Source organism: Vigna unguiculata, chromosome 1 (genome assembly GCF_037176805.1).
Source record: "Vigna unguiculata cultivar grain cowpea cultivar isolate G323 ecotype 2 chromosome 1, ASM3717680v1, whole genome shotgun sequence".
Lineage (NCBI taxonomy): Eukaryota > Viridiplantae > Streptophyta > Magnoliopsida > Fabales > Fabaceae > Vigna > Vigna unguiculata.
Window position 1 is genome coordinate 47,571,982 of NC_140792.1, and position 16,789 is coordinate 47,588,770.

Here is a 16,789-nt window from a genome sequence, read left to right on the forward strand (position 1 = left end):
TGAGAGAAGGTGCAAATTATGCGGAATTTCTTCCTCGCAACGACAGTTTGAAGAATGTCTTGTAGTGATGATAGCTGCCGATTAAAATTGGAAATATGGATTTTCCAACGAGAATGATATTTTAATCTATTTTTTAATTTATTTTTAATTCATTACTTCAATTATCATTAGATTATCATATTATTAAAAAGAATAAAAAAAAAAATCTAATAATGATTGAAGCAATAAAGTTAGAAGTAAATAGAAAAAGTGAGTTAAAATATTATTTTTTTTAAAAAAAATAGATTTTTAATAGATCAAATCAGATTAAAATTAGAACAATTTGATGGAATCAGATTTTTTCCCAGCCCTACAATTTGGTAATTTGTTGTTGATGCTAACCACAGATTTCCCAGACAAAAGGTCCTACTCGATGGGATTGCATCAGAGGGATTCGTGCATTCACGTATAAACATTACAATAATTAAATAACCTAATTAAAATTTGACTTGGTTGACCATTGTTACGACATCCTTCAATCGGTTAGATTATAAACGAAACAGTTGATTTAATTTTAGTGGTAGGTAAGTGGAAACTCTGAATCCATATATAGATATTATATTTTGCTAAAATTGCAACATTTGAGAGTAACATTCGTGGCTACGATATATATATTGTTTAGTTTGGACAAAAATATCAAGTTGCAATGCTATTATTGTAGTAATGTGTAGGTCGATTTCCGTATCGCAGGTGTGGAGGCAGATTTTACGAAATTAATCTCCATTTCCGTATCCCATCTGCATCAGTTTTTTCTCTGCTGCAGCAATTGTATTGGGTTTGCCTCATCAAATACTGATAGATAATGGAGAATCCAGAACTAGGCAATAAAACATTCATCAGTTATTGGGATTCGCAAGGGCAGGGGCATGTTTGTGTCCGAAACGATAGAAACGTAGGGTCTTATGGCGTTTTCATTGGGGATTATCCATTCGGGTTTGTGCTTCCAGTGACGTTGTGCCAACTCTTCACCTTCAACATAATCTCTAGAACGCTCTTCTTTCTTCTCAGGCCTCTACGAACACCAAAATTCAGCTGCAACCTTCTGGTAAGCTTCAACGATTTTCCTTCGAAATGAGTATAGTAATGTTTGCATAACTATGATTTTGTTGTGTGATTATGAAATGTGCAGGGTGGGATTATTTTGGGCCCAACATTTCTGGGGCGCAACAAGGCGTATATGAGTGCTCTATTCCCAGAAAGACAAGCATCGGTGCTAATGTTTGCTTGCATATTAGGAGTCACATATTCCCTGTTCTTATTGTCACTGAAAATGGACGTACTCATGACTGTGAGAGCCGCAAAAAGCAATTGGCTACTCGGAGTAATACCCTTCTTCGTTTCATTTTTAGTCCTGGACGCACTCTTAAGCGTCTTCTATGCCCCTAATATATCTCCTTCCTACATAGACAATTCACGCAACGCAATAAGTTTTTCAATGGCCATGAGCAACTTCCCCGTCATCTCCGATGCGTTGATCGAACTCAATCTCATAGCCACAGAGCTCGGCCAGATCGCTCTCTCTTCCTCCATGATCAACGACAACATACAATGCCTATTGCTCCTCCTCCACAGCTTCACCGAACAATCTGATGACCTCAAACATTCAATCAACTTGTTGGGAAGCTGGTCCCTATTCTTGTCTTTCGTCTATTTCGTCCTGCGACCCACCATGAAGCTCATTGTCCGGATAACCCCCGTGGGAAAACCGGTCAAGGAGTCCTACATCGTCTTCATTCTTCTCACGGTTCTGCTCGTCTCCGTTTTGGGAGACGCCCTGGGAGTAACCAGTCTCATAGGGCCGTTGCTTTTTGGCTTGGTCATACCCAGTGGACCACCCTTGGGCACAACACTTGTGGAGAAGTGTGAGGTTCTCATCGCCCAGTTTCTCCTACCCTTCTTCTTCATGTACGTGGGAATGATGACCGATTTGTCTGCACTCGGGGATTGGCGCTTGTTTTTGACTCTGCAGTCTGTCTTCATCATCGGAGACTTGGCCAAGTTGGTAGCATGTATTTTGGTTTCTCTAACCTACAACATTAAGCCTAGATATGGCACATTGCTTGGCCTCACCTTGAACATCAAGGGACTAACTCAACTCATAGGTTTCTTTAGACTCAAGAAATTCAAGGTTGTTTTTCTATTATTTTATTAGTTTACTAAGCAATTTGCTTGACCTAAATTTTCATCTATGTTTTTCTGAGCTTTTGTAGATGTTGGATGAGGCAACATTCAGTCAACTGGTGTTCTGTGTGGTGTTTATCACGGCGATCGTTACACCCTTGATCAGCTTACTGTACAAGCATCGGCCACGAGTCCTACAGACAGCAAGCTTATACGAAGGCCATGTCAGAACCATCCAAAGCATTCCAAGAGACACAGAGTTTCGCATCATTTGTTGCGTACACAACGAAGAGAACGTGCGTTGCGCAACTGCTTTCATCGAAGTGTGCAACCCTATGGTAGAGAGTCCCATATGCCTCTACGCCATACACCTCATCGAGCTTCTAGGAAAAAGCGCACCCATTCTCGTTCCCATAAACTACAGACTAAAATCTCTGTCCGTTAATTATCCCAACACCAACCACATCATGCGAGCCTTCGAAAACTACTCTAACAACTCAAGTGGACCCGTCACGGTTCTCCCCTACGTCAACGTCGCACCCTACAAGAGCATGCACGATGCCATCTGCAACCTCGCGCAGGACAAGTTGGTGCCTTTCATCATCATCCCCTTACCCGAAAACGACAATGTGCATCTCGTGCACCACGTGGCAGCATCCATCCGCAAAATGAACGCCAGCTTTCAAGCGCAAGCTCCATGCACGTTGGGGATTCTGGTGGACAAGCACTCCCGGCTGAGCGCGTGCAGCACCCAGATGTTTTTCCACGTGGGGATATTCTTCATAGGTGGGTCCGACGACAGGGAAGCGTTGGCTTTGGGGATTCGGATGGTGGAACGTGCGTCAACGAGGGTGTCGTTGTTCCGGTTCGTGGTGATGAATCGAGGGTACGGTAATAAAATTGTTTTGACGAGAGAGGAGCGTGAACAGGAAGAGGAGGATCTGATGATGGACGATAGTTTAATTGATGAGTTCAAGAGCTTGAAATATGGTAGCGGTAACGTTTCTTGGTTCGAGATTAAGGTGGAGGATGGGGTTGAGGTTTTGGACGCAGTTCACAGTTTGGAAGGAAACTATGACCTTGTGATTGTGGGAAAAAGACACAACGATGGGTATCTGAATTCAGAGCAAATGGGAACACTCATAGAAAACGCAGCCGTTTTGGGAATATTGGGGGATATGCTGTCGTCGCGGGAGTTTTGCCTTGGGATGATTCCGGTTCTGGTCACACAGTGTGGAGGGGTAAGGCGAAATGCTAAAAAGATCGATAAAGTACATTCAACTAATTTATCTCAAAAAAGTTTTACAACTGCTGAATAATACTATATTTTCGAAATAATTTTAGGTGTTAGAATCAGAAAACTATTTTTCTGGGAAAGTGTAAATATATATTTCGTTTTATTTTTTGTATGGAGTAAGGAATGTTTTAGTACCCCTATGGTTTTCAACCTTTAAAGTAGTACTCGTTTACACATATTCTATTGGAAAATAATTGTGCATGCATTTAGGCATACATCTAAATATATATTTCGACTTAATAGTTAATAAATAAATATATATGTAAATATTCAATTTTTAAATTGAAGAAATTAATTGATATTTTTATTAATACTTCAATCATTAAAAAGTTATATTATTGCATATTGAACCTTGAAAGAGTTTTAATTCTATATTTTTTAAATTGAAAACTTGATTAGATCTTTTATTAAGAGAGGTCATAAATTGAATAAAATAAACAAAAAATATAAAAAAAGATATTAAAAATAATTATTATAATTACCAACTCTACTGTTTTTTTTTCATTGCTTTTCCTAATTGATGTCTTGCATATTCATTTTAGTAATATATCTTGACATAGAAAAGAATTTATGTTTTTGGATAAGACAATTTAAGAAAGTAATTAATTTATATGGATAATTTAAAATTTTTTGAGGAAAAATCACTTGTTTGAATGAGAATGAGAAAATTAAAAAGAAACTGAAATTATGAAATTTTAAGAAAGTATTTTAAATAAAAAATAGTAGAATTTAAAATTTCCTTAAAATTAAAGAAATTAAATTTTGTCAAGTTGTAGAACTACTCATCGGTTAGGAGAAAAAAAAATCATAGGTCTCGATCTTCACTTCGAGTTGAAAATAGAGTCGAGTCTTGTCGGACAAAAAGTCAAGACGAGTGTCTTCAAGTTGAAGGTCTAAACGAGTCAGCCAGATTGAAGTCTAACCAGGTCAGCCCAACTCGAAGTTGGACTAATTATTTTTTGTCAATAAAATTGGTGATTATCAAATATTTTCTTGCAGTGCACTACAACATTTATAAATTAGATATTTTATTGATAAGTATCCTAAAATATCAAACATGAATACATATCACACACATATATGTGATCCAAATTGAAGTATCGATGCAACACATGTTATAACTTAAACAACAACTCTTTCAATGTTCTCTGTGCTATATTATAAAGACTTTTTTGAGTTTCATAATTTTTTTTCCATTTTTTCTTTTAAATAGTAATATTATTCCAATTTTCAACTATACTAGACATAGTAAATTAATAAAATGTTATTTCCTTTTTGTTCACTAAGTATTTAAAAAATAAGAGTAGTTTTATTTTCAATTAATGTTAATTAGATATTTATAAGTCACAAATAAAGAAATATTATATGAATCAAACATTTTATTTTTTGAAATTACAAGACTACTATTTTAATGCTTGTATTTTTAGATTTTAATTTATATTTTGTGGTCAAAATAATTCTCTATTAATAAGTTCAGTAGTACATGTAATCGTTTGTAAAAATCTTTTTGAATACCATGCATTCCTTGCTGGGCTGGGGGAATCCTTTTCCATACCAAAACAGTTTGGGTGACGCACACAAATTAAAATAGGTGATTATATTTTGAAGGTCAGTTTTTATATTGGAATTTTTTGTGTTGCGCTGAAAATTTAAAATATACTATTTTAATACTTTAAAATTTTAAAATTTGTGGTTATTATTGTATTTTGAAAGTACAAGCAATAAACAACATAGAAAAACTTAATAAAAAAATTCAAATTTGATATATTTTGATATTTAATAAATAAAATACTTTACTAGATAACTTAAACATTACCATTGATTACTATTTAAAAATTTTCTTGTATTGTATTGGAATTTTTTATGTTGTGTTGAGTGTTAAAAACTAAACACAAACGAGAAATAATACAGAAAAATTAAGTAAAAAAAATTCAAATTTGATAAATAAAATACTTTACGAGATAACTTAAAATAGTAATATTTTAATTATATTTATTTAAATTTTTAACTTAAATTGTAATACATATTATTATATTATTATAGAGGGGTAAGTGCATTTTTCTATTAAAATTTGTCATTAACTATTAGCTGTTTGCCGTGTGGTTTAGTTTCATATGGATCCTTACAACCGCAATTCGTTACACGAAGTTAGGTTTTGTAATTAATTTTTTTCTTGATTACACCTGCCACTGGAACCATTTGTGCTACACAACCATTTTGTTCTGTGATACCACAACTCTCTGTTCACGCTAAATATTTACATGCTTAAAGTTATTATTGCCACCCATAATGCATCTTTTTGAAAGTATATTTTAACATATATTAATACTTGAAGTTAAAAAAAAAAATATATAATTAAAATATTAAAACAATTGGTTGTGAAATAATTGTCCTGTCATAAATAGGTGTCCACTTATAAAATTTTCGCAGTTGTAACAACTATAACACCATAGTCGCAGCTCATATTTCCCTAATTTTTCCAAGTCATAGTCTAAATATAAATGTTTTATCTGTCAATTTAATTGAAACATTTTAAGAATTTATATATGTTTCTCTCCTCTCTGTTCTGTTCTGTTCTGCCTCTCACGTGTTTGTTTGTGTTTGTGTTTGCAAACACAAACACACACACGAGGGAAAACCTTTGTTCTTGTCAACGAATTGGTTGGTAGAAACATATAATGAAGCAGAATTCCATAACCACTGTATATAATGATACGAGCACTGGTAATTTGGTGGTATGTCTAAACAGTGACAGAACTATAGCCTCTTTAGGCATGTGGATTGGCGATAATCCATTGGATTTTGTGATTCCTATCACATTGTGTCAAGTCATCATACTCGTTTCACTCTCAAAACTGTTGCATTTTCTCCTCAAGGCAATACATACACCTAAATTCGTATGCTCAATCATCGTAAGTTTTCTCTCTCTTTTCCTTTTTCTCATACTTTCGTTTGCTAAATTTTAATTACTGTAATGCATGCATGAAAGTTTGAGTGTCTGGTTGAGAGAGATTGACGAGAAATAAAAGTTTACAGGCGGGAGTTCTGATGGGGCCAACGTGCTTCGGGCACAACGAAGCATTCCTTGGGACTTTGTTTCCGCTAAAACAAGCTTTGATTATGAATACGTTGGCCAAAATAGGAACAATTTACTGTGTGTTCCTAACAAGTCTGAAAATGGATGTATTGACAACATTAAAAGCAGCGAAACGATGTTGGCGATTCGGCGTGTTTCCCTTCTTCGCTTCCTTCTTCGTGACATCGACTATGTTGTATTTGTATTCGCCCCATAGCGCGAACAGAGAAGAAAACAAAGTGTCGATATACAACTTCCCCAACGTCTTCACCCTGAGCAGTTTCGCTGTTATATCAGAAACCCTGATGGAACTCAACATCTTGGCCACGGAACTGGGCCAAATCGCTTTGTCTGCTGCCATGATCAGCGAGATATTGCAATGGTCTACGATGGAGCTCCAGTTCAACTCAAACTTGAGCGCTGAATTTATAGTTGTGTTATTGGCAGGTGTATGCGGGTTCGGTGTGGTGTGTGTGTTTATTGTGAGACCATTGGTGAACATTGTTGTTGAAAAAACACAACCCGGAGAATCAATGAAAGAAGCATACGTTGTGATGCTACTTCTGGGGCCACTTGTTATGGCAGCCATTAGCGACAGCTTGGGGCTATTCTTCATCGTGGGACCTCTTCTCTTTGGTTTTATTCTGCCAAATGGACCCCCAGTGGCTACAACAATTATAGAGAGGGTTGAATTGATAGTCTCTGAGCTTTTTATGCCTTTCTTCTACATGTATGTAGGCAAAAGAACAGATTTGTCTGGAATTCATGACCATTGGGATGTGGCTCTAACAGTACAGGGAATCTTATTTTTGGGATGCGTCGTAAAGGTGCTTACATGTGCACTTATTTCTCCCTCTTATAAAATTAAGCCCAAACATGGCGTTGTGCTAGGGCTCATATTGAACGTCAAGGGTGTAGTGGAACTCATTTTTTACAGTAGAATGAACAAACTCGGGGTAATATACTACTTTCTTTTTCTTTCTGTTCCTCAATTAAGATAACATGTGTTTTTAATATACTACTTTGTAACATGTTATATTATGAGGTTCCTTTTTGCAGGTAATTGATTTAGAAGTATACAGTGTAGCGGTGATGTACGTGGTGTTAATCACAATATTTTGCGTACCTTCGATCAAATTCTTGTACAGGCACTGTCGCGTGTGCATAACACCAACAGTACATGAAGGTCGTGTGAGAACAATCCAAAACTTCAAAGCAGACACAGACTTCAACATCGTTTCGTGCGTGCACACGGATCAACACGTGCATAGCATGATTGCCCTAACAGAGTCATGCAACCCAACCAGAGAAAGCCCCATTTGCCTCTTCGTGATCCATCTCATTGAGCTTTCCGGGAAAAGCACGCCCATTCTTCTTCCCATGAACAAAAACAACAGAAAATCTCTGTCCGTCAACTACCCCAACACCAACCGCATTTTGCGTGCATTCGAGAACTACTCCGAAAACTCAAGTGGTCCTGTAACTGTTCTTTCATACGTCAACGTTGCACCCTACAAAAGCATGTACGAAGCGGTCTGTAACCTCGCGGAAGATAACTCGGTGCATCTCCTCATTATTCCATTTCATCAGAATGATCAGAGTCTAGGAATCCACGTGTGCACCATCTTCCGTGAGCTCAACGCAAATTTTGCTACTTACTCAAAGGGCACGTTGGGGATTCTTGTGGACAGATTGTCGGTGCTGAGTATGAGTAACTACAACTTGTCTTTTCATGTGGGTGTCTTCTTCGTCGGCGGAGAAGACGATAGAGAAGCACTGGCGTTGGGAATTCGAATGTTGGAACGCGCGAACACGCGCGTGACCTTGATCCGGTTTGTTTTGCCTAGGAAAGGAGATTCGGGGTTTGTGATATTTGGAGAGGTGCAAAATGAAGAGGATGCGTTAGAGAGCACGTTGGACGAGAGTTTAATAGATGAGTTTTTGGCGAAGAGGGATTATAGTTTTGATGTTGTTAACGTTGTTTACCATGAGGTTGCGGTGGAAGATTGCATACAAGTGTTGGAAGCTATTAGGGAAATGGAGAATGACTATGACCTAGTGATGGTGGGGAAGCAACATAATATGGGGGATTTTAGGGAAGAAGAAATGTCAAATTTAATGGACAATTCGGACCAGTTGGGAATTTTGGGGGATATGTTGGCATCAAATGAGTTTTGTGAAGGAAAAACTCCTGTGTTGGTGATGAAATGTGGAGTCAAAAGGGTAAAACAAATGCGAAATTCAGGTCGTCACGTCTTTCGTAGTGGTTTGAGTTTTTAGGGTTCTTGTTTATGTCAATGTGCTTTATTAATTGTTTTTTTTTTCACACAATTTTCTTTCTCTTGGTTGAGAGAAAGCATTGATCCATAGGAGGACTTTGGATTTCTACCCTTTCCTTTTTCGTATCTCCGTGAGCCTGTAAATTGGTTCTTTTTGGAGAAAATATTGTTTTTTTGTAATATATGTTACGATTTGGGTAAAATTCTACAAAATTATGGATTTTGATAAAGACCCATTAATTTGATCGATGAATTCCTCGTTTAATTAACATTCTTGTTTTTCTTTTACGTTGAAGTCTTCATTATGACGATAAAATCTCACTTTTTTTTTTACGAAGTTGTCATTCCAATATTTTTTTTTACCTTTTTTTTTAATAAATTAATCATTTATGAATCTAAAGCAACTTATATATTTCTAATTTTAACAGTGACATTTTAAAAAATAATCATTCCAAATTTTTTTAAAATTTTACAACTTATATATTTCAATTTTTTTTTAAATTTTACGACTTATATATTTCTAAGTTTAACAGTGACAGTTAAACAAAATGTTTAGATATTATTTTTAAGATGTACGTAGTTGTTTTCTACGAGATAAATGTTGAATAATTTCTTTAATTAGGATTTAGATTGATTATTTCATAATAGCGAATTTTGTTTATGTAATTTAACGAAGTAATCAAGTTGAAATAAATTATGGTAAGTATGTTAAAATACGTCTAAAATATGGGAAAGGGATAAGTAATATTTTAAATAATTTTAAAAAATTATTAATATGTAAGTTAAAGTTATTTATGTCATTAATTAGGAATTATTGATGTAAATTAAAAGGGAAAAACAAAGTTAAAATAAGTTATAGTACTATCTAAATTTGATCATCTAATATTGAAGGGAAGTAAAGTGTTTATATATAAATACAAATAGTTTTTATAACTTTTTTGTAGATAAGTAATTTTTATTGTAGATAATTATTTTAATTTAAAAAAGTGATTAATTTTAAAAAAATGTTAAATAAAAAAAATTTAAATTAAAAAAAAGAATATTCCGTAAAAAATAAAAATGTATAATAATTGTTTTAGTTTAAAAAGATGATTATTTAGAAAGTAAAAAGAAAAATAAAATAAAATATATATACAAAAAGAAGAACCTCTTATATAACCGTTATTGTTTATTATTATTTATATAGATAATTATTACAACTGACTATTTTATATGTCTTAAAATAATTAAATACCTATTTAAAAAAAATAATACTATTGTAATTTAAAAACATAAATCATAAAATTTTAGTAAATAATATAAGTATTTTTATTTATACATTTACAAATAATTAATTTATTTAAAATACAAATAATCAGTCATTAAAAAGACGGCTTCTTAAAAACGGGGTGGTTGATAATAAGGTCGTTAACCTACAATTACAACTTGCTTAAATTTGTAACTTTTAAACATTTTATTCCAAATCAATAAATTGGTGTTCAAATTGCACTATTTTCATAAAAAAATAAACTAGAAAAAGAATGTATTATAAATGAATATTTTTTAAGGGAGATGACCATGTTTCTTGGTTGCATATTAAAATTTAAATTTATATCATATATAGATTTCTACTCTCTCTTTTTTCCTTTTAACATTTTTTAAGACTTAATAACTCCTTGTTATTAATGTGCACCTGATTGGGTTGTATTGTTTCTGATCTACACTCAACATTATATTTTCCTTTTTGACATCAGAAATATCCATAATACTCCAACCATCATATTAGTCATCAAAATGAAGAATGTTTGGTTACAATCTATAATTCATTGCTGGCTTGTCTCTTGCAACAGTTAGAGAACACAGCTATATATATATATATATATATATTTTTTAACAAAATGGGCTAAAGGCCCAAAACAGAATCAAGCAAGATCAACCGCATGGAGCATTCAGAGGTCACGTAAAAACTAATGAGGGTCTTTCTTCCTGTATTTCCAAAATTTTTTCTACACCTCCAAAATTTATTTAAATTCTCAAAAAATTCTTTGACCATTTAAGGAAATTCGCAGACATCACACCCCCAAAATTATGTCGACTTTCGGAAGTTAAAATATATGGCTTCCGAAAGTTAAAATATATCACCGGAAGTCGACTTCTGGAAGTCAAAATGTATCACCGGAAATCGACTATCGGAAGTCAAAAAACATTATGGAAATCAACTTCCGTAAGTCAAAAAATTAATTTTATTTTAAATATTTTTAATTCTTTTTAAAATTTATGTTTTCTAACTTTTAATTGTTTTTTTAGTTTATTATTTATTATTTTATTTCTTTTTATGTTTTCATATTTCTTATTATATTTTAAAAAAATATTAATATCTATATATAATTTTATTTTTATTTAATATACTGAAAAATAAATATAAATATAAATATAAGTAAAATTAAAATAATATTAAATATATATATATATATATATATATATATATATATATATATATATATATTTCGTTTTTTTAAAATTTTATTATATATATATATATTATTTTAAATATGATTTTTTAATTCTTTTTTATTTTTATTAACGTTTTAATAAATTATATAAAAATAAATTTAAATTTAAAAATATAAAAAGATATATAATTGAAAAAAATTTAAAAATTTGATTAAAATTAAATATTTAAATTTTAAATAAAATTAAAAATTCAAATAAAATATAAAATATTATACAGATGAAATATATAAATAAAATAATTATAATAATATTTTATTAATAAAATTAAAAATAAAAATAAAATAAAAAAATAATTTAAATTAGAATAGTAAAACTTTAACTAATATATATATATATATATATATATATATATATATTCATTTTTTTAAATTTAAAGTTTTATTATTTTTATTTAAATTATTTTTCATTTTCATTTAGCATTTTTTTTACTTATTTTTTATTTTCTAAAATAATTATTTTTAAATTTATATATTTTATAATTTTTAATATTTTTAATACGTGTTTTAAAAAATAAAATAAAATAAAAGGTAAAAAACATAAATTTTAAAAAAATAAAAAATATTTAAAATAAAATTAATTTTTTGATTTCCGGAAATTGACTTCCAGTAATGTTTTTTTTTTCGAAAGTAATTTTGGAAGTGTGATGTCTGTGAGTTTTCTTAAATGGTTAAAGGATTTTTTGAGAATTTAAAGAAATTTTAAAGATACAGAAGAAATGCTTGGAGGTGCAGGAAGAAAGACCTAACTAATGACCATGATTAGGTTCAGAAATATCATAATTTATACTATCATTTAATTAAAAATATAAAATTGTTATTTTATATTAAAATTTGATTTGTATTTAGTTTTATTACTTAAATATAATATTTTATTATCATAAGGGATAGTAAAAAAAAGCGAGAGTCAAATAGTAATTACTCAAAACAATAAGAGACAAATAAAATAAAAAATAACCAAAATTATTATTGAAAGTCCACGTGAAGTAGAGATTTTTAATTCACAAAATATATTAATAACCAAAATATAAAACTGATTTCAGCTTAATATTCACCTTTTTAACGCAAAAGATTTTAATTATATATATATGAAATGCATTCCGTTTTATGCACTATATTGTGTTGGTTAATGCGAAAATTTATATTAGTTTATGATGGCAGAAGGTTTTGAAAGTAATCATTAAAACATGTCAACATTCAATTGGTTTTTCAACTGAGTAGTTTGAATAAAGAGCAAAAGACGAAGACTTGTAACAAAAAAAATCCAGGGCTTATATTATCTTCAAAACTAGCAAATCTGCTTGTAAAATGAGTGGGGCTTATGGCTATTGAGATGGTATATTTGCGTTGAAACCGCATCACCATCCCTCCCTAAGTTTCAAACCCAATTTATCTCTATAGAAAAAGAAGGTACAATTAAAGCAAAGCAAAAGCAATGAAATCAAAACAAAAAACAAAAGCCTCCCAAAATGCAGGGAAACATTAACCAAACTTTGAAACTAACAAAAACTGGTATCACTCCGTTCTTTCTTTAGTGGATGATTATCCTAACAAAGAGGAAGATCCACCGGAGGAGGCTCTATGGACTGCAATTTCCCAACACCGTTCTCCACCAACAACACCGTCGCCAAACCCCACCCTATGTGGACGTCCAAGTGACAATGCATAAGCCATGCACCTACGATTCATAAATACACACATTATTACATCATGCCAAAACAAGTCCAAAATCATTGCTTCTTGCATAAATGAGATTATTAAATGAAGTTAAAAAAATCTTTTTTTTATTGTTAGTGCTAAATGTACTCTTTTGACGTGTTTATATACCTGGATTATCAGCAACAAATCTAATAACTGCCCATCCATTTACAGGGACAGCCACTGTGTTCCTCAAAGGAGGATCAACAAGGTTGAATTTCGCCCTATCTTTCTTGGGGTCGAAGTTCCCGAACCCCTCTGCAACAATGTAGAAATCATAGCCATGGAGATGGATAGGGTGGTTCTCAGGAGTAACAATGCTAGTATCCTGCAACACAATCTCAACCCTCGACCCAAACTTCAACTTGTGAGCCTTAGTCCCGGGAATAGGTTGCCACAATGAACGGCTCACGTTGCCGGTGTAATCGAACTTCACCGGCGGCTTCCCCGGAAAATCGGTCGTGAACACTCCCGGGATTCCGAGGTACTGAGCCTGCAAGATGGAAACGTTGTTGGGTAGCACGAAAGAAACGTTGTTCATGCTCGCAGTGAACCTCGTCCCATTGGGTCCCTGCCATGGGAAGTGGAACAAAAATTAATACGTTTTCCAAACCTGCTAAGAATCTCTGATTCTGATGTTTTACGATAAGTGAATTAGGTTAATAGTGCAATACCTGACACCTATTTGGTTTGAAGTTTTTAGGGCACTTGTTGAGTCCTAAGCCCACGGTGAAGAAAAGGCTTTGATCGATTTCAGTGGGGACCTCAACTCTTCTGGGGCTTCTGAAGCTTCTGCTGAAAGCAGTGACGGTGTTTGTGTCGTTGTAAGCAGGGAGTGGAGGCATTATAGGTCTCGTTTTGCTCTTCACACCTTTAGAACGATGATGCTGAGCATGGTTACCATGGTGAGGTGATTTGTATTCCAATATTGCGGTGGTGGTGGTGTTGTCAAACGCAGCGTTTTGAGCAGATTGGTATGCACGCGCCGCCATGTAGTAGCGAGATGGTGGTTGGTCGGCGGTAATGAGGACATCAGTGGTTTGGCCGGGTCCCAACATGAGGACTTTGGTGGTGAAGGGTTTGAGGTAGGAGGCGTCGGCGCCAACGACCGTAAGTTTGTGGTTTGCGACGGTAAAGAAGAGAGGTTGATTGAGTGCAGCATTGATGACACGTAGAAGGTTTGTTTCTCCAGCATGAATCGGAACAGTGGTAGTATCTGTATTTCCAGTCATATTAAATTCAAACAATAAAACAATGTAATGGACTGTATCTGAGACTGAGTATAAAAATATTTTATCTTTAAAAATTACAATTTTTGAACTATTTTTATTTAAAAATTGTCTTTCTTTTTGGTTTGGGGAGACACTTTGTCTTTAAAGGAGAACAAAAAGTAAAAAAGGTCATCAAGTAGACGCCCTACCGGAAGACAACCCTATTGTTGACTAGTTTTCTTAAATAATTGACATCTTTAATAATTTGATATCACACGTCATTGTCCTAAGAGCTTCTCTTTTTCACGACTACTTTCTGGTTTAATTGTGAAATCTTTTTACAAAGTAAAGTTATTCAAAAAGACATGTGACATGTTGAACGTAATAAAAATCAAGAAGAGAATTCAAACCTTTGGTTGAGCACTTGTAAAGATCACCAGGTTGACCATTGATGGTGTATGCATCAGAGACATTAGGAGCTCCTCCAGTTCGTGTGGCCTGTCTCACCACATCAATAGGGTTTGCGTCCCACCATTCCCCTGATCACCATCATCACTATCACCCTTCAATCTTTGTGCAGAAGCAAGACAACAAAAGACACCACAACACAAACTCTATATATTGTACCTATGCTCCTGTCTTGTTCTTTTCATCAATGTAAATATTTAAAAGGGAGAAGTGATTACGTACCAAGAAGAATGGGTGTGTCGTGGTTTGGCTTGGGGAAAGGGTAGAGCTGTCCTTCCCTGGGACGAATGATTAAAGCACCATAAACGGTGGCTCTAAGCCAGGAGCTATGAGCATGCCACCAAAGTGTTCCTTCTTGTCCCTGTACGGTAAAACGGTAGGTGTAACTTCCTCCAGGACGAATGGGGCACTGAGTCACAAATTCTGGTCCATCTGCCCATCCTGTTCTCATCTGCCTAACACCGTGCCTGAAAGTGAATTAATGTTCATTAAACTCCTTGTTTAATTTTATAGATTTCATGTTCCTGTCACACCACCATGCAAATATTTTGCTTGGTTAATATCGTACCAATGAATGGTCACATTGTAACGAGCTTTGTTTGTGACTTTCACGACCAAAGTGTCTCCGTTGTTGATTTCCAACGTTGGGCCGGGGAATTGGCCGTTCACGGTGATGGCATTGTGTGTTTTGCACAGCCTCTTCACTGGAGTTGCTTCAACCTATTCCACGACAACCAGCAAGGAAGTTATTATCTTACGAGAAAGGAGTAAAAAGGAAGAAGATTTTAGTCCAAAGAAAGAAGAGAAAAAGAGTGAGAGAAGAGAACACATACAACAAACTCATGCGCGTGAATTTTTGCATTTGCTGCAGACAATGCTGAAGTTAAGAGAAGGAAAATGGTGGCTAAGAAGATGGAGGAGTAGTGGTTGTCGAGAATGGTCATCTTTGGGCGAGTAGTGAAGAGCTTGGTGTGAATATGAATGGTGTAAGTTAAGGTTGCAATGGAAGTGTAAGAGTGGGAGAGGGTGGTTTTATAGGGTGGATTAGAGGGGAGAGAAAGAGATAAAGTTGAATGAGGTTGGGTGATTAGGTTAAATTTGTCGAGGTCAGAATCTAGAATGAAACTTAACTTGGTTGAAACAAACAAACTGTAGGAGTTGTTGCACCCGCTAGTTAATTATGCTTACTTCAGAAGTCTTCAGATTTGATTTTTCTGAAACATAATTATGTCCATATCTTTGTTCTCTTAATAAATAATAAGACGTTTTAACCACAACTTTCTCTAACTCCCATTCATTCTCAAAGTAAAATCTATATAACTGTTTTCAAACATGTGTGACTATGATGTAATGGGCTATATTTTTCCAATTCCTTGCACAACTCTTGCTATGAATTAAAACTTGCCTTTGTTGATGTTTATTTGACTTATTACAGAAACAGGAACTTAACGAGGTTAACAAACTCCTTTTAACTGAAAAATTATTACATATGATTAAGTTATGTTACATATTTATAATCTCAATCAATTTGTATATTATAAATAATCAAAAAATTGTAATCTATAAAAAACCTAACCAGACTCACTAACTCGTAAGGATTACTACATAATAATTTCTTCCATTTACCATCCATCCATTCCATTTGTCATAAAAGTATATATAACCTTTCAAAAAGGCCAAAACAAAAAGCATTTTCACTTTTTTTCTTTGCTTTGCTAGTCAATTAAATTCTTGCAAATTACCTGCAGACAACTACATATAATTTAGTGTAGTAAACGGCCTAAAGTGCACTTTCTTTTCATCTAAGGAATGCTCGTGATTTGTGGAGAAGAGTATATTTTATTGCTCAAGAAATAAGTTAAGTAACAAGTACACAATTAAATATTGTGCCACTCTTTATCAGTCCAAATTTACATTATTTTTATCATTATTATTGTTATTGCATAAAGAATCCGGTCATATTTATTACATTTTAAACATTTTTAAATGTACAAAACGAAAATTATTAACTTTTAAATTATTTAAAAACATATTAATAAAATTATATTAGCATTAAACAAATGAACACTATTTGTTTCTTAATATAAATTTAATTTACAATATTTTTAAAT

General features: G+C 33.3%; 3 protein-coding genes across 3 annotated transcripts; 2 read left to right on the forward strand and 1 right to left on the reverse strand.

Moving 5' to 3' along the window:
- The first annotated feature begins 632 nt into the window (after nucleotides 1-632).
- LOC114181424 (cation/H(+) antiporter 15-like) lies at nucleotides 633-3,593 on the forward strand. Its single transcript, XM_085665444.1, has 3 exons — nucleotides 633-1,084; nucleotides 1,169-2,167; nucleotides 2,250-3,593. Exons 1-3 carry the CDS (start codon nucleotides 842-844, stop codon nucleotides 3,477-3,479), a joined length of 2,472 nt encoding a protein of 823 aa, XP_085521570.1. The 5' UTR covers nucleotides 633-841; the 3' UTR covers nucleotides 3,480-3,593.
- Nucleotides 3,594-6,135: 2,542 nt separating this feature from the next.
- Nucleotides 6,136-8,910, forward strand: LOC114176193 (cation/H(+) antiporter 15-like). Its single transcript, XM_028061152.2, has 3 exons — nucleotides 6,136-6,369; nucleotides 6,494-7,360; nucleotides 7,593-8,910. The coding sequence occupies exons 1-3, from the start codon at nucleotides 6,136-6,138 to the stop codon at nucleotides 8,811-8,813; spliced, it is 2,322 nt and encodes a 773-aa protein (XP_027916953.1). The 3' UTR covers nucleotides 8,814-8,910.
- Nucleotides 8,911-12,549: 3,639 nt separating this feature from the next.
- Nucleotides 12,550-15,689, reverse strand: LOC114177496 (laccase-12-like). Its single transcript, XM_028062872.2, has 7 exons — nucleotides 15,512-15,689; nucleotides 15,247-15,398; nucleotides 14,901-15,145; nucleotides 14,621-14,749; nucleotides 13,674-14,215; nucleotides 13,129-13,570; nucleotides 12,550-12,979 (listed from the first exon to the last, which is right to left on the reverse strand). Exons 1-7 carry the CDS (start codon nucleotides 15,620-15,622, stop codon nucleotides 12,849-12,851), a joined length of 1,752 nt encoding a protein of 583 aa, XP_027918673.1. The 5' UTR covers nucleotides 15,623-15,689; the 3' UTR covers nucleotides 12,550-12,848.
- Nucleotides 15,690-16,789: the final 1,100 nt, after the last annotated feature.